The sequence below is a fragment of the Magnolia sinica genome, chromosome 9 (assembly GCF_029962835.1).
Source record: "Magnolia sinica isolate HGM2019 chromosome 9, MsV1, whole genome shotgun sequence".
Classification (NCBI taxonomy): Eukaryota; Viridiplantae; Streptophyta; class Magnoliopsida; order Magnoliales; family Magnoliaceae; genus Magnolia; species Magnolia sinica.
Genome location: NC_080581.1, coordinates 56335571 through 56361086, shown reverse-complemented (window position 1 = coordinate 56361086; position 25516 = coordinate 56335571). Strand labels below are relative to the sequence as shown.

The 25516-nt window shown below is 39.4% G+C and overlaps 1 protein-coding gene across 1 annotated transcript in view; it reads left to right on the top strand.

The window, feature by feature from the left end:
* LOC131254992 (calmodulin-binding protein 60 B-like) overlaps positions 1-21739 on the top strand; it is a 45254-nt gene extending 23515 nt beyond the window's left edge. The window contains exons 5-6 of the mRNA XM_058255693.1: positions 18391-18828; positions 21248-21739. Coding sequence (XP_058111676.1) covers positions 18391-18828; positions 21248-21739 — 930 coding nt within the window. The remainder of the gene's footprint in view (positions 1-18390; positions 18829-21247) is intronic.
* Positions 21740-25516: the final 3777 nt, after the last annotated feature.

Sequence of the window (25516 nt, the reverse complement as noted above, 5' to 3'; positions counted from 1 at the left end):
TTTAAAAACTAACTTACTTTCTATTTTTAGAAACTTTCCTTTTTTTTTCCTTTAAAAGCTAGGTTGTTTTTTTTTTTAGAAACTTTTCTAATTTGGTTTTTTTAGAAGCTTTCCTAATTTATTTCTTTAGAAACTTTCCTAATATGTTTTAAGAAACTTTCCTTTTTCATTTTTAGAAACTAGGTTGCTTTTCTTTAGAAACTTTCCTAATTTGTTTTTTTAGAAACTTTCCTAATTTGTTTTTTTTAGAAACTTTCCTAATTTGTCTTTCTTAGAAACTTTCCTTTTTCGTTTTTCCAAACTAGGTTACTTCTATATATATATAGAAACTTTCCTAATTTGTTTTAAGAACTTTCCTTTTTCGTTTTTAGAAACTAGGTTGTTTCTAAAATAAATAAATAAATAATTCTTATATTTTGACAACTATATTGCTGAATTTTGGTTGGCACCCTACAATAAACATGGAACAATTGCAAGAGTCACTAAACAAGTTATCTCAGAAGTTGGAGTCTTTGATTAAGCGCTTGGAAATAGACCAATGCTTTGAACAGCTTGATGTACGCATTACTCGACTAAAGACCATCACCAGGACAAACTCTACCATTGGGTAGATGTCCAATCTCAGGCCGGTAGCTGGGAGAATGAGAGACCAATAAATAAGTTAGTCAAGGAATCAATTATGGGTGTGCACTCGTGCACCCACCCCATGAGAGACATCAAGACCACTATTTTGAGGGGTACAACATGTGCGGCCTTGTGGTCGGAGAGTGCACCAGAGGCTAGTGTAAATTTACCCACTGAGGCCATTCCGGTAATGGATGAGTTACGTGATATTTTTCCTGATAATCTACTAGATGAGTCTCCCCCTAGGAGGGATATAGAGCACACCAGAACATGGGACATCGTAATACCTATAGCCGAGTTTGCATTTAATACTTCTGTCGATAAGTCCACAGGTCTCAGTCCTTATGAAGTTGTTACTGGTTATAAACCTGAGAAACCTATTGATCTTGTTCATATGTCATTGTCTCATAGGCCGTCAGAGCCTACGGAGTCTTTTGCACATCACATTCATTCATGGCATCAAGAAACCAGGCAGAAGATCATGACTAGTAATAAACATTACACACTTTCTGCAGACCAACATAAATGTTTCAAGGAATTCAATATAAGGGACTCTGTCATGATCCGCATTAGGTCAGAGCGGTACCCTCAGGGAGCCATTCGTAAGTTACATGCGCGTAGCGCTGGATCCTTCAAAATTATAAAACGAAACGGTCTCAATGTGTATGAGGTAGATCTTCCATCTTCCATGAGAATTAGTTTCACATTCGATGTGGAGGATCTAACTATTTTTCAGGAGATCACTGATACTTTGTCCGGCCCTTCGCCCACTCATCCTGCTCCCCATATTTATCCCTTGAACCATGGCCCCTTTCCGACCCATTTTCCCAGCCTCTACCTCCCATACCCTCTCTTCCTGACATTTCTTCCCGGCGTCTACTTCCCATACCAATCCTTCCCAACCCATTTTCCCAGCCTCTACGTCCCATACCTACCCGTCCTGACCCATTTTCCCAGCCTTTACCTCCCATACCTACCTGTCCCGACCCATTTTTCCAGCCTCTACCTCCCATACCTACTCTTCCTGACATTTTTTCTCAGCCTTTGCCTCCCATACCTAACCTTCACACACCCAGAGAGGAAATAGAAGATATCCTGGACCATCAAATAGTTTCAACGTCGGACGGCGGGTTTCAGAAGTACCTGGTCAAGTGGAAGTCACACCCAGCTTCAACCAATACGTGGCTCACTGAGGAGGAGCTTCAAAGACTTGATCCTTACATCTCGGAGCGGTTCAGTAGTTTTATTTCGCCAGTGGCGAAATCTTCGCAGCCGAGGAGAATTGATGGGGACTTCCCGTGCACGCACACCACCCACCTACGCTCGTACGCTAGAAGGAGGGCTCCACCGTCGATTTGAATTGATGGTGACGTCCAGGGAGGGCCTCCTAGTTAGAAGATGAAGTTTTGATTCAAAAGAGTGGGCCCGTTAGTCAAGAAAAGCTCATCATGAGATCTTATGATCGTGGCGCACTAGTCAGATTGATTTCATATTTTAGGTTTTGCTTATTCATATTATTTAGAACATCATGGATGCTCTAGATTTCTTTGATTAGTTTTTATTTTGGTTTACTTCATCGCCAAGTAATAGGTTGCGCACATAGCGCGAGTTTTGGGGTATAGGGTTTTCTTATATATAAGCACCCCTTGTAGCTTTTTTCATTCATTGAAGATTAATAAAAATTCTGTGTTTTCCCACTCTCTGAGTTGTGAAGCCTAATTGGGTGTGAAGCCCTCCCTTCATCAAAGGGTTAACTACCGTGGTGCGAAGCCACATCATCCCGATTCGCCCCCATCCATCGTCATCTCTACTACCCATCTTCCATCATCTTTTCTTCTTACCTTACCCCATCATCTACACTTTAAATCAATCATCTATTGCAGCAATTCTCCTCCCCACATCAGAATTTCAGAATCTGGTCCTATATGAGGGCTGAAACTTCGGCGGAGCACTACACATAAACCGTATATCGGATCGAGCTGAGATTTGGGAGTTTTAGAGTCCATCCTTGGCCGACCATGGGCAAGGTGGCCTTTTTCTAAATAGTGGGCCCCACACATGTGCGGCTGTGATCACATGTACGTGGGTCTGGGCCATTGTTGTTGTCCATGCAAGCGGTACTTCTCTGGTTCGTCTCTCTCCTCTCTTTCATTCCGCTTTCACCCAAAATCAATAAACCTAACCCTAAATTACTCAAATATCCAATTTTATGCTCCTTTTCTCACTCTAGGGTTTCCCGAATTGGAATTTCTGAATCCCTTGGATTAGGGACTGATTACTATGCATGTGTGGATGATTATTTCTTATCTTTGAGTATCGTTTGGTTCATAATTTTTATTGATCCAGCCCTATCATGTGTAGGCCTGGACTCGCATAGATTCCCCTTAATTGAATGTTTGGACTTTCATGTGGGGTATGGAATTTGTGTAATTGTTTATGAACTAACGTGATCTTAAGCCTGAAATCTTGCACATCATATCTGAATTTCATGTCCTGCATCAGGCCTTGCACCCAAACATTCCAATAACGTCGCATAATCTAACAATTTGTTGATGGCATAAATCAGTAAGGGTAGGTATAGACTATTTAAGATGAAGATAGAGAGAAAGTAGGTGTGGAACATATTTACCTCGTTACCAAAGGTGCCTTTACCCGAACAATGAGGGAATAACTTATAATACACCCAACACACACACACACACACACACACACACACACACACACACACATATATATACCTCATTACCAAAGCTGTCTTTACTGTTATCACCGGCTAGCGAGACAAAACCCATCAAAAGTCAAAACCCATCAAAAGTCCTAGAAATAATTTTATATATATATATATATAGAACAGATTTTTTTGTATCGTGTGATATATCATACAATATCGCACAATTTTTTGCGAAATCCCAAATATTAGCAATACTATCGCACATTACAGAGCTAACAACCATTGGAGGAGAGAATTCCGATAATAAAAGGCCAGGAATGTCGGGTTGGCAATATTATCAAAAAAAATTTATAAAAAAATCCAAAAGAAGTGGAAAATCTATGTAATAGAGGGGATTTCGGTACCTGCAAAAGATGTGAGTGTGATTGGAAGTTGAATTTGCTAGGCCACTTGATCGAGAGGTAGTGGTGCACCGTAAGTGTAAAAAAAAACCTCAATTTTCCTTGTTTTTTCGTCAAATAGGAGAGAGATTTTCTGCGAAATGGAGATTTCAGCCAAAATCGTAGGGATTTGGGATTTGAGATTGAGGGTTCCGGAAGGACCCAAACCCTTTCTTGCTGCAAAATTGGCTTCTGATGCCATTTATGGAAGCGGATCAGGTGGCATACCGCACACCAACAACCTGGCTAGTGATTTGGCTATTTCTGTGGGCCCTACCATGAGCTATATGTTATATCCAAACCGTTTGTCCATTTTCATGAGATCGTTCCAGGAGCTGACCTAAAAATAAGACAGATCCAAAGAACAAGTGGACCACACCGCATTAAGTAGTAGGAGATTAAACGTCTACCATTGAAACTTTCTTGGGGTTGCAGGAGTTTTTTATCAATCTGATATTTGTTTTTTCTCTTCATCTAGTGTGGCCTTATGAATAGATTGGATGGAGAAGAAACATTACGGTGGGCCCTACGAATGTTTTAACAGTGGGAATCATTGTCCAGCTGCTATTTGTGATGTCGTCCACTTGAGCTTTGGATATGACTCATTTTTGGTTACTTGCCCTAAAATGATCTCGCCAAATGGATGGTTGGTATAGATATAATAAATACATCATGATGGGGCCCATAGAGCTTTAATCCTCTTTCCATCGTTCATACGTACGTACAAACAATGCCTCTGGTGTGCGGTACAACAACTAATTCGCTTACTTTACAAACGGGCTTTGTGGGGTCCACCTTGATGTATATGTTTTATCCATGTTGTCCATCCGGTTTTTCATATCCTTTTAAGGACGTTAGGCCAAAACTTCAGCAGATCCCAATCTCAGGTGAACCACACCATAAAAAGTGGTGAATAACCATTAAAAGCATTTTATAGGCCACGAAAGTTTTAAGTTAAGCTCATCTTTGTATATTCCCTCCATTCACTTCTGGTTGACCTTATTAACGGGTTGGATGACAAATAAACATGATGGATCTACTTAAAGTGGGCTTTCGTATGTTTTTAATGGTGAACCTTTAATCATCGTTGTTTCATGTGGTGTGGTCCACTTAAAATTTAGATGTACTTAATGTTTGGGACAACATCCAAAAATGAGTTGAAAAATTGAATGGACGGAGTGGATATACAACATATCATCATGGTGGGCCCTACAGTAACACCTAATCCGCGCTCCTAAAGAGTTTGGATTATGCACTCAAGACGGTGCAACCCTTACAGTGGGGCTCGCATTTATGTATGTATTGTCTATCCATTCCATCCATTCATACGGAGAGAGAATTTTATATCATGAGAAGAAAAAAAAATGTGTTAGATCCAAAGCTCAGGTGGACCCCACCACAAAACAATGGGGATTGAACGCCTACCATTAAAAACTTTGTGAGACCATAGAAGTTTTCGATCAAGTTGATATTCGTGTGTTCCCTTCGCCCATATCTACATGAACTTATGAATAGGTTGGATCTCAAATAAACATCATGGTGGGCCTCACATAAGTGGTTTAAAGTTTCAACAGTGGGTGTCATTGTCCCCATTGTTTTCTATGGTAGGGTTCACTTGAGTATTGGATCGGCCTCATTCTTTGGCTCAGGTTCTAAAATGGTTTCTCCAAATGGATGGATGGTGTGGATACAACACATACATAATGGGTGGGGCCACAGTAAGGGTTCCACGCACATCGTTCTCTTGCTCATTTTCTAAAATGATCTCTTAAAATGGATGGATGGTATGGATACAATGCATACATCATGGTGGGCCCATACTCAAGATTCACCCTCAGTGCGGCCCTGAAAAGTTTTTAATGGTGGTCGTTCAAGCATCACTATTTCCTGTTGTGTGGTCCACATGAGATTTGAATCGCCTCATGGTCCTATCAAGCTCATGGTGGGGCCCATCATGATGTTTGTGAGAAATCTACTATGTTCATCCTTTTTTTTAATGGCATATTAGTTGTCCATTATGTATCATATTTGAATATAGTTAGTTGTCTTAGTTCAATCGGACAATGCATAGCTTAGGACCCTATACAAAGGAAATATATCATGTGCACTTCTTTTTTGAAATTTTATAATTTAAAAGTGTGTATTGAGGTATTTTTTTAATAATTCCTTAAGTTTCAATGAAAATTCAACCATTTTCCCAATGTTTCCCCATGTTTCCCAAAAAGTGCAATAAATTACGCGATACAAATGATATATCCTGTGCGATAACTGATACGTATCTGTATCCCAAGGATGAGATACATTGCGCGATACCGATATTTCAAACACTGTATACAACCTTCTTCAATTATTGTCTTTGTAGAATCTCCGGTTGTAGTGGCACTTGGGATTCAAGAAGTAAGTTGAAACCCAACATGATATAAATATTTACACATCCCTACAATAAAATAGCCATACATGCTACGTGAAGAAATAACAAAGTATTGAAACATATAAATAAAAAAATAAATCATGTAACAACTTACCAGCCTGATGAAATGGGTGAGAAAGAGTCATTGTCCGATGGTAGTTGATTATTGTTGCATCCATTTATATAACATGGAGGCTTTATCATGCATGGTGTCTTTCATCAACTGTGTGGATGCATACAACGATCTCATCGACGAATATATCTCATTATTGACCGTCCTTAACACTGCATAAATAGACTCCAGAATAGCCATCACATTGCACATGCGCTCCTAGAATGCATTGCTCAACACAAGCTCCTCAATTCTCCAAGCTACTCTCTTTTCATTCTAACTCCAATATCTGCATTCCCAAGAGCCAAAAAGCTCACATAGGCCCTGCCTATGTTTAAGGAAGCTATTTAAGGCAATATAATTTCTGGTGAACCGCTTTGTCCCGGGACGTACTATATCCTCACATTACCTTTCGCATATCTCGAATAATAACCATGAGTGGTTGTCTATAAAAGCCATGATGCATCGTACGCTGGTAATAATGGCTTTCAATAAAGGCCTATCCCCCGGTCACCTCCAATATAAAATCTATGCAATGGGCTAAGGGTCCAATACATATAATACTTACTCATTATATCCTTCCATGTCCTCACAAATGCACTCCCATTGTCTATAATAAACTGCAAGATGTTCCTCCTAACATTTTTCATGACATAGTGCATCAGTTTCTAGATGTAATCTGTGTTTTCAATCTGATTACTTGCATTTATGGACTTTAGGAACACCGTCTGTCTCCTGTAGAAGATCATAAAATTTATGATCGACATCCTTGTTGGTTTGGTCCAACTGTCACACATCACAGTGCAGCCATACATCTCTCATGGATGATAATATCCCTCCACATAATTCTTCATCTCTGTGTACTCATCATCCACGTATTTTCCCATGATCTCACAATTAGTGGGCAGCACCACACCCCAACCTCATGTTGCACTTGTTATATTCTTGAAGTGTGGACTCGTTGCAACATTCATGAGGACGTGGCCATTTAATTTTATTTTAAAAAAAAAAAAAAAAAAAACTTTGTTAGCACTTTGAAAATATAGCTAACCTCATCTCTTGATTTCATCAAATAAATCCATGTTAGATGATATGCATCATCAATAAATGAAATAAAGTATTTAAATCCATTAAAAAACAATAGAACTAGACCCTAAACATCCAAATGAACCAAAGAAAAACTTCTACTAGAACGTTTCTCCACAAGTGGATAGACATACTTATAGTTATAGCGTTTGGCTAAAATACAAGCCTCTCACTTTAAATTTTTAACATCACTAGACTGAACTAACACTAGTAATAGCGATTGCTATAGTAGAATCAAACATACAATGCCAAGAGATAAAGGTCTACAATGTTAGAGATAAAGGTCTTCATTCTGGACAGTAAAACACTTGAAGCATTACAAAAAAAAAAAAAAAAAAATTTATAAACCATACTTCTCATGTCTATCACCAAGTAGCTTATTCGTCTTTATATCATATAAAATACAATGATTATGATAAAAAGTCACACTACAATTCAAATCCTTGGTTACCTTGCTAATTGATAACAAATTAGACGACATATTTAGCACTAATAGGACAATTGACAAGGAAAAAATGGGGGAAACAAAGATGGTACCCTGGCCTCTAATAAGAGCTAGAGTAGCATCTACTAGTTTCACATGTCCTAAACTAGAATTAGGAGTAACTGAAGAAAAAAGCTAGATGTACTTGTCATATGATCAGTAGTCCCTGAATCAATAACCTAAGGGCTTGACGGAGATGTAGAATGAAGGGTAGTGGATGTATTACTTAGTCAAAAAAGCAGATGGTGAGTCCTTATTCTGAGTGGCATCTCTTAAAAAAGTATCATCTTCATATTTTGAGAGATAAATAATATCCCCAGTCGATGGAACCATAGGTAAAACTAAGGAACCATGTCCCTAGCAATAGTTTAAGAATCTCTGCCATCTAAAGCAACTCAGCCTAGATGTCTACCACGAATAACCCATCAATAATCCACTGTATGTCCCTCTCTACCACAATAGGTACACAATCCATCGATGCCATGATCACAAATATGGCGACCATGACCATACCTGCCATCATGTCCTCCTCTTCCTGACTTCAACTAGTAATAGCATTGTCAAAGTTTCGAAAACTTGTCACTATAACAGATTTTTCCCTCACAGTCGATCCTATAGCAGTACGATGCTTCTTATCATGTAATTATAGTGGTTAAATGCTATTAAGTGATGATCAATAAGGTGAAACAAGAATTTAGGCGTGAACTGGTTCGAACTCTGTATTAAGGTCCACCAATAACCTAAAAATTATTTCTTCTCAATGCTTTTTTATATGCCTTTGCTTCTATGGAACAAACGACATGATGATCTTCCAAAAAGGATTATTCTTACCACAAACCACGCATCTTAGCATAGTAATCAAACACTAATCATTCTCCTCGTCTTAGATTTCTAATCTCCTGATAAATATTATAAATATGAGCCATATTATTTTGAGTTGCATACAGTTCATGGGTAGTCTGCATATCTTAAGAGCATTAAACAGTAAATAAATAAACATTCGCTAACTTCTGGTTCCATCAAATTTAAAAGCCAGGACATGAACAATTAACTGTTTGATCTTAGAGTTAACATGATCAACTGTCTCAAAAGTCGACAAATCAAACATATATACTCTAAAAAAATTGTGAGAAATCCGAGGATAAAAGCAAAGACTGGAGAAATAAATCAGAAAAGAAGCCCAAACGACAATATTGCCAGCAAACTCTTGTTGTTGCTAACCAAATGTTGAAAATCTAGAGAAAAAAACAACCTAAAAAAATCGTCAAACCTAAATTTCCAACAATATCTTCAACCATTCAGCAAAAAATAGCAAATTCCTCTGAAAAAAATCTTCAAAAAAGGAATAGAATAAGAATTTCCAACCACATCTTCAACCGGACAACAAAAAAATCAGCAAGGGCTTCAATCACTTATGAAAGACAGTAAAAATCCAGCAACACATGATTCAAAAACCCTATAAAAAATCCAGCCGCAAGCCACCCCTCCTCATGGATCACAGCGAGTCAACAAGGAAAATGCCTCACAAATCTCAAAAAAAAAAAACACACTAATAAGAAGAAGAAGAAGAAATAAGGGAGATAGGAAAAGAAGAAAGGAGGAAAGAAATAAAAGAATATTAGGAAGCGAAGGAAGGGAAACACTACTTGCTGAGAAAAAAAGAAGAAGAAGAAGAAAGAACAAAGGAAAGAATGAAAAGAAGATTATGAAGGGAACTACCTATAAACCGAGAGGAGCTGAAAGCTTTTGTGTATTTGAGACAACCCAAAGGGGTTGAATATATAGAGATTACAACATCTATACAAGGAAAGAAATAAAATCAAAATCCTCTACCTATGGAAACCAACTATACAAGGTATGCTAGCTATATAAGGCATATTTCAGTCTGTTTAACATCCCCCCTCAAACTAATGCGGGTCATCGACAAGTAATAGTTTGCCAACGAGAAATGAGTGACGTGCAGAAGTTAGGGACTTGGTGAGAATGTCTGCAATCTGATCATGGGATGCAACATGTGGTAGAGAAATGAGCCCAGACTGAAATTTCTCGCGGATAAAGTGACAGTCAACTTCAATATGCTTTGTCCGTTCACGAAAAACCAGGTTAGAGGCAATCTGAATGGCACTGAGATTATCAACATGGAGTGGAGTAGGATTCTGCACAGGAATGCCCAAGTCGGAAAGAAGTCCATGTAACCAAACAAGCTCACTACACGCAGCAGACATCGCCCGATACTCGGCTTCTGTACTTGATTTGGAAACAGTGGCCTGCTTCTTACACTTCCAAGAGATGAGAGAAGTGCCGAGAAAAATACAGTAGCCAATGGTAGATCTTCGTGTGAGAGCGCAACCAGCCCAATCAGCATTCGAGTAAGCACGAATGTCCAGAGTCGAGGTGGAGGAGAAGAACAGTGATCGATCTAGATTTTCACGTAGGTACCGTATGATGCGTAACACCGCAGTCATATGAAGAGTCCGAGGAGCAGAAACAAACTGACTGACGACTTAGACAGCGTAGGCAATATCAGGGCGAGTCATAGTTAAGTAAACCAGACTCCCAACCAAACGGCGGTATAAGTCGGGCTGTGCAAGTAGATCACCATTATCGCGGCCATAATGAATGTTAAGTTCTAAGGGAGTCTGAACTGTTTTTTGATCTGTCAATAATGCCAAAGCGAAAAGATCCTTGGCATATTTACGCTGGCTGACCAGGATCCCACGTTTAGAATGTGAAATTTCAAGCCCAAGAAAGTATGTGAGATGGCCGAGGTCTTTCATCTTGAAGGAGGATTGCAGAACTTCCTTTAAAGCCGAGATGCCAGTAGCATCAATACCAGTCAGGAGGAGGTCGTCAACATAAACCAGAACAATGACAATTCCGTGAGCAGTGATGCGTAAAAATAAGGATGGGTCATGACCACTTTGAGTAAAGCCAGCACCCGTAACAACATCGTGAAAGTGTTGGAACCATGCCCGAGGTGCCTGTTTGATGTCGTACAGGGCTTTCTTTAGGCGACATACCTTATTGTCAGTGATTAAAGAGCCAGGAGGAGGTTTCAAATATACGGTTTCTTAGAGATCTCCATGAAGAAAGGCATTTTTCACATCCATCTGAGCGAGTGGCCATGAGCAAATAGAAGATATAGTCAGAAGAGTACGAACAGTTTTCATCTTGGCCACGGGAGCGAAAGTCTCATCATAATTAATTCTGTATTCCTGTTTGTATCCTTGAGCGACAGGTCGAACCTTGTATCGATCCAATGATCCATCAGACTTGAGCTTGACAGAATAAATCCATTTGCTACCAATTAGCTGTTGGTCAGTAGGTCGAGTGACAATGTCCCACGTATGATTATCATCTAATGCTGCAAGTTCTTCTGCCATAGCCTTCTTCCAACAATCATGAGTGGCTGCCTGAGAGTATGAAGTAGGAATAGAAACAGTATCCAGAGTAGCATTCATGGAAGACATAAAGCATATCAACCGATCAGGCACTCGATGTTCACGAGCGGAACGACGTATCGAGGTAAGTTCGGGATCTACAACAGGTACAGTAGGTTTGGGTTGAGTAATAGGTGGTGGATCTGTACGTGGTCGACGTGAGTAAACCTGCAACGGACGAGGGAGAGTACTTGAGGCAAACGGAATTTCTGAAAAGGCAATTAGACCAGGATAGTTTGGAGTGTGCGAAGGAGGAAGAGATGAATGAAAAGCAATGTGTTCAAGAAAAACAACATGTCGTGAAACCCAAACACGACGAGAAACCGGATCATAACATCGAAAACCCTTCTGAGTTTTCCCAAATCCCAAGTACATGCATTTGACTGATTTTAGAGATAGTTTGTTACGTTCACATGAAGCCAGGTGAACATAACAGATACAATCAAAAACACGAAATGTGAAATATGCAAGAGGTAAGCCGGTGAAAACAGAGTAAGGAGATTTACTGTTCAGAACTTTGGTTGGCATCCGGTTAATCAAGTAGACGGAATGGAACATTGCTTCCGCCCAGAAAGAACGAGGAACATGCATAGTTGTCATCAGGGTGTTGGCAGTTTCAACAATATGACGATTTTTTCTTTCAGCCACCCCGTTCTGTTGTGGAGTATCAGAACAGGTGGTTTGATGAATAATCCCATGCCCTTGAAGAAATGTACGAAAATTAGTTGAGAGATATTACCCCCCTGAGTCAGAGCGGAGAGTTTGAACTGAAACCCGAAATTGAGTCTCCACCATAGAATGAAATAACTTGAATTTTTCAAAAACCTGTGACTTCGATTGCAGAAAGTAAATCCAAGTGTAACGTGTGAAATCATCAATGAATATAACATAGTATCGTAACCCAGAGAGAGACATAATTGGTGAAGGACCCCAGACATCCGTATGCACAAGTTCAAACATAGAAGATGATTTTGTAGTACTTAGGGAAAATGGAACACACTTACTTTTTGAAAGACAAAAGGAAGAACAAGACTAATCCAAATCATTTTTATTAAGAGAAATATTCCCTAACATGCCAGACGAAATTAACTGAAGTAACCGATCGGAATGTGGATGACCCAGGCGAAAGTGCCATAGTTTCCACAATTTATTTGCCGAAGAAATATCTGATGAAGAAGGAGAAAAGAAACAACGAGCCGGAGTGATAGATGGATCAAAATCCAGCACGTACAGACGACCATGCTGCCTACCCCTCCCAAGTACCTTCCCCGTCGTCAGATCCTGCACAAAACAACAGTTGGGAAGAAATATGACTAAGCAGTTATTTGATGTGAGTTGACCAACTGAAATTAAATTAGAGAAGAGGTTAGGGACATGAAACACATCACGAAGGGTGAACTTGCGATGAGTAGAAGGAGAGAAAGTCAATGATCCAACAGACTGAATAGGTAGTCTAGTGCCATCCGTAGTAGAAATAGCCTGATTGCCGGTGTAGGGACGAATGTCACGAAGATAGGATACAGCACCGATCATATGATTGGAAGCACCCGAATCGAAGAACCATGTAGAAGATGGGGATATACCTGACATACCGGCCGCAGAAAGGGCCTGAACGATTTGCTGGAGCATCGCAGGAGTCAACGGAGATGAAAGACCTTCAGCAGAAACAGTAGATGTAGAATTACTACCAGACGGCTCGGAAGAAATAGTGGCAGCAGTAGCAGAAAGAGCACGACCACGACCACCACGTCCACGGCCGAAAGAAGATGCATAGGCACGTGTTCAGCAGTCCTGAATACCATGACCAGTCCGTCGACAATAAGCGCACCATTCTTTGCATTGAGCGACAACATGACCCACCTTGTTGCAGCCGTGACAAGTTAAAGGAGAGGAGCCACGTGTTGGTGTAGTGGTGGACACAGCAAGCACCATATCAGATGATCCCGGAATCGAGGAAGGAATTGATAGAACTTTCAGTCGTTGTTCCTCAGCCAATAGATCATTAATAACCGAATTCAATGAAGGAGTAGGGCTACGGTTCAAGAGAGTAGCACGACAATGCTCGAATTCTGGACGCAGTTTCATAAGAAATTGGCGAACTTGCACACTCTCGCGCATAGTTTGGAAAATCCTGAAGTCATTAGGAAATATTGGATCCATCAAGGCCATCTCAGTCCAACTTGTGACAATTTTAGAGTAAAATGATTGAATACTGTCGTCACCCTGAGTAAGGTTAACGAGATCCTGTTCCAGACGATATGACCGGGCCGCATTACTTTGTTGATAAATTATCTGAAGATGCTCCCACATTGCCTTAGCCGTGCGATGAGGTGTGAGGCCAACAACAATGGACCGATCAACCGAATCGAGAATCCAGGTAATAATCCGTCCATTGTTCATTTCCCAATCAGCCAATTTATCGGCATCCATGGAAGTGGGAATAGTAACAGATCCATTAATTAGTCCCCACAAACCACGACCCTGGAGGAAGTTCTGAAAATAGATGGCCCATAGCGAATAGTTGGTACCATCAAAACTACACCTTGCGGCCTCTGTACGTGATGTATTCTTGTCCATCAAAACTACACCGTGGTGTACCGTACAGCAGGAGATACCCAAGGGGTAGCAGTATCTGGATCTGGCGGAATAGGAACATCAACAGGAGCTCTGGATCTGGAAAATGTAGATCTGGATCTGGCGGAATCGCAACAGCAATAGTGGATCTGGATCTAGATAAGCGAGATCTGGCGTTGGATTGGGATAATCGAGATCTGGCGACCAAGCAGCAGTAACAACAGATCTGGATGGGAGCAACAGCAATAGATTTTCAACAGATCTTCAACAGATCTGGATGGGAGCAACAGATCTGGATGGAGTTGCTGGAACTCGAAGAGAACGAGCAATAGAGGTGACCGGGCGATGCTAGACAAGTAGAGGGGCGACGCTGGACGAGCAGAGGGGCGATGAGACGAGAAGGGGTGGTCGGACGAGCAGGGGGTGGTCGGATCTGCAGCAGGGGGCGGTCGGATCTACAACAGTGGGCGGTCGAACGAGCAAGGAGTGGTCGGATCTTCAATAGGGGGCGCGAGACGAGCAACAGAGGGCGCTGGACGAGCAGAGGGATGGTCGGACGACGCAGGAGTGGTCGGATCTGACAGGTGATGCCGGATTTGGATCAGTGAAGCTCTGATACCATGTAAACCGAGAGGAGCTGAAAGCTTTTGTATATTTGAGACAACCCAAAGGGGTTGAATATATAGAGATTACAACATCTATGCAAGGAAAGAAATAAAATCAAAATCCTCTACCTATGGAAACCAACTATACAAGGTATGCTAACTATACAAGGCATATTTCAGTCTGTCTAATACTACCAAGGATTAGAAACAGAAGAACGGAAAACACCACTTGATGAGAAAGATTGGAAAAATAAACTCATAGAGTTAAGATGAATAAGAATGAGAGAGAGAGAGAGAGAGAGAGACAGAGAGAGAGAGAGAGAGAAGAATAAGAAGAAGAAGAATTTAAGAGAGAAAAGAAGCTCATAGGGCTAGGATGTCTAGTCCTACCTTATTTATGCTAATAGAAGAAAGAGGACAATTACATATATTCCTTTACTAGAAGGGAAAAAAGACAAGGGACAAATAAGAAAAGCATAAAAATAAAGATGAAAAGAGGAAATGCTAAGACTAAGGCCCATAACATATAAGACCTAGTTGTATATACCTATGGGCATAGTCATAGGCTCAGATGTACATATACGTACACAAATTATGCAGTAGCTCGTGATAAATCAACCACAAGTTGTCTTCTCTTTAGCTCATAGTGAAGTTTGTTGGATGTCAAAATTATAATCAGTGGCATGGTATTTAAAACCATTTTTGTTATGGCCATAGCAACCATTATGCAATAGTGACGGTGGTGCATGTTATGCGATACAGGGCCACAATGCCTAATTTGAGAAACATGACCTATAATTGCCCGATACGGGACTAATATGGGGCCAATACATTTTTCCTCCAAAATTGTTTTACTATTACAGAGCCATAATGACCGCTAGAGTTGCAGCTCATATTCATAATGGCTATAAGGCTGGCCATGACAACCATCATTACTATTATTGAATACCTTGGTCAATAGTAGCCTTATTGATTGTAGAAGCAAACTACATGTTAGTTACACAAGCATGCAAGAAAGGTATTTGGTTGAGAAGGTTGTTAGAAGAATTGAAAATTAAGAAGAAAAAGCAATGATGGTTCATTGTGATAGTCAGAGCGCGCTACACTTAGCTAAAAGTTTAGTATTTCATGCTTAGACCAAGTACGTTGATGTATTGTATCAGTATGTTCATGACATAGTGGAAGACAAGCATATCTTATTATAGAATATTTACACCAACGACAACATAACAAATATACTAACAAAGCCTTCTTTTTTCTTTTTCTTTTTTTTTGTTTTTTTTTTTTGTGTGTGTGTGTGTGGGGTGTTAGCTTGTTAGTACACACCTATGTCAGTACACTCACTCCATGTTAGCCTCCCCCACTAGGGATCGATACCAAGACCTCCAGTGTCGAAACGAGGTATTTCCACTCAGTCGGCCAGTTGATCTATGGATTTGGGTGGGGACGAAGTTTATTGTAAAGGACTTCTCTTGACCTTGTTGGACGGTACCTATTGTGGTGATGATTGACCAATTACTATTAGGAGTCTTTTACACACTATTAGATAAACTAGTCTTTAAGTTGAAGGATGTTAAGGAGGTGTCCTTGTATAACCAATACGTGGGAAGCCTAGTTTGGGTTGGGTTGGGTTTCCCAATAGGAAACCTTGCCCTCTCTATTTCTTCTTTTTAACCAATACGTGGGAATCCTAGTTTGGGTTGGGTTTTGGTAAATGCTCTCTTTGAGGTGTGTTGACATAGGTACTGAGAGGGTGATGTTCTTGGTTCTTCCTTGGTGATAGATTTTCCTTATATGATGTAATAGTGGGAGAGGTAAGCCTTGCATTCTCTGATTTATCTTGTTTTAATAAAGAAAAAAGCCCCACGTGGCTGCCTCATAAATGTTGTTATATTCCCGAACCATATAAATCCCTACGCCTCTTGTCTTTTTGCTATTTTCTTCTTCTTCTTTTCGTTTCGTTTTGCTTATATCGATTCTGTGCAGGTGTTTTTTCACAACCCCAAGAGGCTCTTCAACATTATGATTTTTAAATTTTAAATGAAGTATGTCAAGAAATATTTTAATAATGGAAGAGGCCGGTTCCACTTCAAGTCCTTTAGAATAAGCTTAATCTAGAAGTGTTTCTCTTAGGGCCCATTGTGATGAGTGTATGGCATCCCACCTGTCCCACGGGGTCACCCCACCATAAAAGTTGGGCACCTCAAAAAATAGGCTAATCCAACCATCATGTGAGCCACCACATGAATTTGGAGGTTTATGGTCTAGCCCACATAATGATTGGATCGCCTGATTTTCGGTGAATCCCATCATCATGCTGGGGCTCACTGAATGGATTAGATGGCATACAAAAAACAAGGTGGGCCATGCATAAGCAATAGTGTATGAGCAAGTGAATGAGTAGTGAATAAACTTCAACACTCGGGTTAGTAACTCTTTACACACGGATGGATTACTTGTGGAATAATCTTATTCTGCCAGAACTTGCAGAGGAACCGGCCTCCTAATAGAAAGATTAAGTTCTCTAAGATGGAACTTCGTGTTCCATAGAGCTTGCAAATGTGGGTCCCATGGTTTAAACTGTAGAATTAATACAATGAATCCTATAATGGATGGACCATGCCCTTAAAATCTCCTCGATTGATCTGCCTTTCAAATCTAGATCTACAAATCCATGGTGAGATAAAACCACCAATAGTGAACACTAAACAGAAAAAAGGCCAAAGTTTAGGACCTCAACTTGAGAAAATTTTAAGGTGTGCCATCCATTATGGGGCCGTTAGATAACAAATAAATGGATCGCATGGGCCCCACATTTACAAACTGCCTCAACACTAGGGAGTTTATTTATTGTTCACTAATAAAGAATTCTCCTTTTAGAAAGATCGAGTTCCCTGTTTGCAACGAACATAAAGTTCACTGTTGTGCACCGAGTATGTACATCTGGTGGTGATGATTGGTTTATCTAAGCCATTGATCTTATAGCCCTCATCATAGATGGATCATGCCCTAGAAATCTCGTGAATTGGTTAACTTTAACATTTCCATTGTTGTCATGCAAATACATGATTAAAAATAAATGCACCAACAACCCATTCAATGGAGGAAAGACTAAAGATTCAGTAGATAAGATCTTCCAAGTGTTTTGGACATGATAAAACCATCCTTAATGGGGGAGCTAGGTCAATGTCTTTGAGAAATCCAAATAAAGGCGCACATGTACAAATTCAGTGAATTGCACTGAAGTTCATAACTAGAGAGAGAGAAATGATCACCTACACACCCGTACGCATATAACCGTTTGCGCACCTTAGTATTAACAGTCAAATATGAAAAATGGCTGAGATTGAAAAGGCAATTCTGAGTCTTTCGCATTCAATGGAAGCGTGACGAGAGAGACTTGCTGCTCTCTTGCACACCCGGAATGTCTCTCTCAACTCTCATTCTCCTAAGTTTTGTGGCCCCACCATGATGTATGTGTTATATCCACACAGTCCATCCACTCAGTGAGATCATTTTACATCATGCACCCAAAAATCGGTAGATCCAAAGCTCAAGTGCACCACACCGCATAGAGCAGTGGGATGATGATACCTTCCATTGAAATCTTCTCAGGGCCCACCATGACGTTTATCTGTCATCCAAACTGTTCATAAGGTCACACAGATCTAGATGAAGGGAAAATACAAAAATTAATTTCATGCATTTTTTACCCCTAGCCACACACACACACATATATATAGGGTGCATACATCATGTAGGGTCCCAAGAGTGGCCCCACTTCCACGCCCCTGGCTGGGTGTCTGCCCGCTCAGGGTGCTGAAAGATGCCCTTTATATATATATATATATATATATATATATATATATATATAGAGAGAGAGAGAGAGAGAGAGAGAGGTCCACTCATTCACCCCACTAACATATCTAGGTAACTTGTATCAGGTGGAAATGCAGCAGATGATCAAAGTTGCATATGAAAACTGGGGAGAAGTAGTCCCTTGTGTTGATGGGGCCATTCTTGGTAGTTCCTCAAACATGGCCGTCGATTCATTCCCATGTGGTTCTACGAGGCCGGAGAATCCAACCAACATTTGTTCAAGCTCTCAACATTCTGGTGGACTGCCTTTACACCAACTGAACGTTTTATCTCCCCCTGAGATGACGAGCTCAGATTATAACATTTTGTCCCATATTGAAGGCATGGAACCTGTAAAGTATTCTGATCTTCTGATCTACGAAGATACCCGACATCACATTGACATGGATGCCATTTTGTTCGAAGCAGAACAACTGAACAACACCAGCCACTTCTTCAACGTGTCGGTGCAGTCTGTAGCTGCCAATGATAAAGCTCATCCAACATGGAAGACGTTGATAACTGTGCTGAAATTCTCCATCCTGATTGGAGGACCCGAATGCATAAAATGCTTATAAGATCCTAGACCTAAAGGTATGCACTGTGTACTTTTGAGTTTTCAGCTTGTTCAAGTGGGGGGACTATTGTTCTATGATCCAGACCATTTTTCTGCTGGGGCCATGACTGCACCGGAGATAGGTATCTTCTCAATGGGCTAATAATAAACTTTCAACAGTTTGGATCTACAAACTGTGGGCCCCACTTGTGCAAACTGAAAAACGAGAGTATTATAGGTGTCCTTGGGTCGAGGATAGCATAATTCCTTTGTTGTGTATGAAATAAAGCGACAACATTATTGCTATTTCGTTAAAATTTGATTGGATTGAAAGACCTCGGTTTGAAATTTCACTCTCCTTTTATACATGATGATTAATTTAGTTACGTTTGTAAGTACATGTTTTGGGATGAGTGGAATGCTTTTCTGGTTATTAAGTTTGTGTTTGGAAACAGAATTTTTTAATTAGTATTTGAACATGAAAGAGCATTTGACAACTTTGTGACTGAAAATCAAGTGTGATATGTATTTAGGCCGTTTGTCAACCATGCTATAAAAATTGCAGTTTTTTATTTAAAAAAAAAAAAATTTATTTTTTAATCTGAGGTGGAAAACATCCCTTTAGGTTTTGTTTCCTTACCCACACCTGAGCATATTCAACCAAGTACTTGTCATCGTTATCATCTACGCCTTGTCAAATTAACTAGGGTTGGCTACATGAATCATGTTCCCTCGTTCCACTCTATCAAGGACTATATTAGACCATATTTCATCTACCCTTTTATTACTACTTCCAACCATATCTCCGTTACACAACCAAATCCTAACCTAGTTTCACATAACCTATCGGTGCTACTCTCAAGTTTCTATAATGCATTCGCTTTATTCCCATCCTTTCTTATCTTGCATCTCAACATTTTCACTTCAGCTATGCATTCTATGGACATATTGTTCCTTAACAACCCAACATCTTGTCCCATAAAGCATTGCTAGTCTTATGACTATCCTATAAAATTTCCTTTTCAGTTTAAGTGGTAAATGATGATCATGTGAAACTCCATTCCTTCAGCCCAGCTCGAATTCTATGGGCAACATCCTTAATCTCTCCCCACTCCTTCAACATAAACTTGAATGTAGTATCTTGAATTTTGGTTATTTCATTGTTATAGTGGAAATAATCAAATTGCAAATTTCCTTAGCTTGTGGGCTCATCCCAGGCCAGCTCATATACACCCCTAACCAAGAGTAGGTAAGCTTTAGAATGATCTTGCTGCGATCTTCTCAGCGACCACAGTTGTGGTGTTGAGCTGGATCAGCCTTTCGATGAGCATCTTTAAGGCTTGGATGAACTCGCCACAAAAGGAGTGTTCATGCCTGACTACCAATTGACTAGTAGAGGATGAGACGGGCCAGGTTTGCATGAGAACATCCAAATGCACAATATAAACTGGGATTCGGATCAAAATGCCTTTAGGCATCAAACACTGCATTTAATGGTGCATCCAAGTGGACCCTTAAGGCTATAGGTTTTGTTCTATTGTGCACAGAGGGACTATATTCCAAAAAAAAGTCATATACTAGTTTGACTAGAGAATAAAGCACTTGCAACGGAATTTGTTAATTCACAAGATTGCACAAATTTAACCTTATAGTAGTCTTACTGATTTGCGGCGGTGTTATATTCCCACCTGTGATGTTTCGAAATTTCACAAACCATTAAATGTGTTCCATATTGTATAATTGTTTGGTATTCCATAGATTTTTTTCCCTGCCCCATCTGTTTATAAATCAATTCTAGTCCACAATCAATAACATCTTCCCCATCTGTAGTAACTTTGAGTCGAATAACACCAGATACTGATGGGTGGTGAGAACCCATATTGATTATCATGAAGTTTTTTTCTTGTTTCCCATATAGCCATATATAAATTTTCTTTCATGATTCACTATTCCATGATTTGTCCAAAATGAAACAAGGTTCATCACTCTTCGAGATCTAGTAAATCAAATAATCAAGGGAATATTCAAATTAATGAGTTTTTGGTTCCTGAAGATCCAATAATTTGTGCTCTTTTTTTTTCTTCTTCTTTTTTTGACGAGTAATTGAGTAGGTGTTGACGTCTTTCCATAACTTTATGCAAAGCTCTACGAGAGAAATAGTCTTTTTTGTATAATTCCAGTGCAAAGTCTCCATGCCTAATTCAACAAACAACCAAAGAAGAAATAAACTGTTGGACATAGGCCACCAATGAGTTTATATATATATATATATATATATATATATATATATATATATATATATATATAGAGAGAGAGAGAGAGAGAGAGAGAGAGAGAGAGAGGTCCACTCATTCACCCCACTAACATATCTAGGTAACTTGTATCAGGTGGAAATGCAGCAGATGATCAAAGTTGCATATGAAAACTGGGGAGAAGTAGTCCCTTGTGTTGATGGGGCCATTCTTGGTAGTTCCTCAAACATGGCCGTCGATTCATTCCCATGTGGTTCTACGAGGCCGGAGAATCCAACCAACATTTGTTCAAGCTCTCAACATTCTGGTGGACTGCCTTTACACCAACTGAACGTTTTATCTCCCCCTGAGATGGCGAGCTCAGATTATAACATTTTGTCCCATATTGAAGGCATGGAACCTGTAAAGTATTCTGATCTTCTGATCTACGAAGATACCCGACATCACATTGACTTGGATGCCATTTTGTTGGAAGCAGAACAACTGAACAACACCAGCCACTTCTTCAACGTGTCGGTGCAGTCTGTAGCTGCCAATGATAAAGCTCATCCAACATGGAAGACGTTGATAACTGTGCTGAAATTCTCCATCCTGATTGGAGGACCCGAATGCATAAAATGCTTATAAGATCCTAGAACTAAAGGTATGCACTGTGTACTTTTGAGTTTTCAGCTTGTTCAAGTGGGGGGACTATTGTTCTATGATCCAGACCATTTTTCTGCTGGGGCCATGACTGCACCGGAGATAGGTATCTTCTCAATGGGCTAATAATAAACTTTCAACAGTTTGGATCTACAAACTGTGGGCCCCACTTGTGCAAACTGAAAAACGAGAGTATTATAGGTGTCCTTGGGTCGAGGATAGCATAATTCCTTTGTTGTGTATGAAATAAAGCGACAACATTATTGCTATTTCGTTAAAATTTGATTGGATTGAAAGACCTCGGTTTGAAATTTCACTCTCCTTTTATACATGATGATTAATTTAGTTACGTTTGTAAGTACATGTTTTGGGATGAGTGGAATGCTTTTCTGGTTATTAAGTTTGTGTTTGGAAACAGAATTTTTTAATTAGTATTTGAACATGAAAGAGCATTTGACAACTTTGTGACTGAAAATCAAGTGTGATATGTATTTAGGCCGTTTGTCAACCATGCTATAAAAATTGCAGTTTTTTGTTTTAAAAAAAACAAAAAATCTGAAAAAAAAAAAAAAAAAAAAAAATAAATAAATAAAAAAAATAAAAAAAATAAAAAAAAAAAAAATAAATTTTATTTAAAAAAAAAAAAAAAAATATAAAAAAAAAAAAAAAAAAAAAAAAGGGAGTTAAAAACAAAAAAAAAAAAAAAAAAAAAGAAAAAAAACTCGCCACAAAAGGAGTGTTCATGCCTGACTACCAATTGACTAGTAGAGGATGAGACGGGCCAGGTTTGCATGAGAACATCCAAATGCACAATATAAACTGGGATTCGGATCAAAATGCCTTTAGGCATCAAACACTGCATTTAATGGTGCATCCAAGTGGACCCTTAAGGCTATAGGTTTTGTTCTATTGTGCACAGAGGGACTATATTCCAAAAAAAAGTCATAAACTAGTTTGACTAGAGAATAAAGCACTTGCAACGGAATTTGTTAATTCACAAGATTGCACAAATTTAACCTTATAGTAGTCTTACTGATCTGCGGCGGTGTTATATTCCCACCTGTGATGTTTCGAAATTTCTAGCCTCATCCAAACTCCTAACCTTCCCTACAAATGGGGAGAGGTTTTCTCGTGAAAATCATCCCGAGAAACCAGGAGAGTCCAGAGAGAATACAAAGAAGTTTATATTGTCCTCTTGGCCCGTGCCTTAAATAATTCAAGCCGTAGATCGTAATCCGAGACCATCCTTACTGTAGAATTAGAAAGGGTGATCAGACCCATATGCTCTGGTAGTAGTTAGGCGGACCGCTGGACGGGCGTCATTCATTCTCGGCTCTGCAAAGGTTCCATATCGTGTAGACTGTTAGATCCTATGGGCCCCTCTTCTGGGATGACTTTTAGTGGTATTATAGCAACTCAACAACGGATCTCTGATTTTAACGTTGAATGGATCATATTAAAGTAGGCAGGCATTTATATTTAAATCTAAGATTTTATCATCAATGCTTTTATTTTATTAAAATATATCGATCATCTACATAATTATATTATTATTTTTTCTCTCAAACTTCTCTATTCCAAATTGAGGAATAAGGAATTAATAAAAGAGAGAATAATATTGGTATATTCGAAAATTTTGATTGCAGTTGGATGATAAAAAAATTATTAATCTAAATTAAAATTTAGAGATTGTGGATTTGATAAAGCCTTAACATATCAGCGTGTAGCGGGTGGCGACATGGTTTGAGCCTTTAATAATGTTGTGGTAAACACCAGCCACTGCCAACAGCGAGAAAATTTTTAAAACCTTAAGAGATTGAGAAAAAATAAACAACCGCACCCGGTGGAAAAAGCTATGGGCGCCACTCGAGGTGGTGGCCATGGCCATCGCTAGAGACAACGATAGATGATCTCTCTCTCTCTCTCCTGTGGATCTACTGCCTATGGTAGCCATGACAACGATAACCTGTGAACGCTGGATCTTGGATGGAATCGACTTACGGCCGTGTGTGCCTCTCTCAAGGGCCTCTGGGGTTGCAATTAAGAGGGTATTATTTTGAGCAGAGTCACCACTAACCAATTACTTCGAATCTACAATCAGTTAGACCTTGTAGAAGCACTTAGGATTAGGAATCCAAAGATCCTTAGATCTTAGATAACTATTGAGTTTATGTTCAGAGATTATGCATAAGGGATTACGGTTACAGAGAGGGAAGGTGTTAGGCACCTACTCTTCTTGTATGAACATATGGTCTCTACTTCACAAGATATGGCTAATTTATGAGGGATAAGATTAGTTCTCACAAACATATTTTAATAGGCCACAATATAGGAAACAGATAGAATGGAACGCACAAAAATAGTTGTCTAGGACTGGCTAGGTTTTTTTTTTTTTTTTTTAAATTCCATCCAATCCATTCATCTGATGTACCTCATTTGGATGAAAGAATAACCACCTAAAGTTACAATATTATAAAAATTAGGTACCTTATACCACATGAATTTAGATGTTATAGGTCTAATGTTTTAGCTCAAATCATTTGATCCAATGATATGAAATGCTCTGAATCAAGTGCCAATGGTCAGAAACGTTTTGCAAACATTATGAACCATTGATGACCACCTAGCAATGGTCCACTCTTCTGATGCCTATATAAATTAAACCATCCTGGTCCGAAATCATTAACTGCAACAGATCCCAGTAGAATTCATCTGATCTCTCCAAAACATTTTCTTTCTAAAAAATTGTCAAATAACTACTAATCCAATCTATCAAATGATGAGTTGTGTTTACCAAGTTTCTAAGTATGATCCCTTCATAATCGCTATATACAGGATCTAGAGAGAAGGTTTGTCTTATCCTAGAAGCAATTCACATGTAACCCATCAGTAATGGAGCAGGGGCTGAATCAATCTTTAAGGAGAACGTATTTATACATGAATCAGCCAAGTGTTAAAATTTAAATAATTTTATTTTTGATTCAGTCAGAACAATATATTTATCCGTGATCCCTAAGATGCCTGACACGTATGAAATCGCTGCACTACTTTTTCCACATCTCGTTTCAACTGTGGCCAATAGTAACGCTCCTCCAAGAGAGTTATATCTCGTCTCACCCTAGGTAACTGCCGAGGCCACCTCTATGTAGCTCTTGGATGATACACTCTCAACCATATCTCCGTTACACAACCAAATCCTAACCTAGTTTCACATAACCTATCGGTGCTACTCTCAAGTTTCTATAATGCATTCGCTTTATTCCCATCCTTTCTTATCTTGCATCTCAACATTTTCACTTCAGCTATGCATTCTATGGACATATTGTTCCTTAACAACCCAACATCTTGTCCCATAAAGCATTGCTAGTCTTATGACTATCCTATAAAATTTCCTTTTCAGTTTAAGTGGTAAATGATGATCATGTGAAACTCCATTCCTTCAGCCCAGCTCGAATTCTATGGGCAACATCCTTAATCTCTCCCCACTCCTTCAACATAAACTTGAATGTAGTATCTTGAATTTTGGTTATTTCATTGTTATAGTGGAAATAATCAAATTGCAAATTTCCTTAGCTTGTGGGCTCATCCCAGGCCAGCTCATATACACCCCTAACCAAGAGTAGGTAAGCTTTAGAATGATCTTGCTGGGATCTTCTCAGCGACCACAGTTGTGGTGTTGAGCTGGATCAGCCTTTCGATGAGCATCTTTAAGGCTTGGATGAACTCGCCACAAAAGGAGTGTTCATGCCTGACTACCAATTG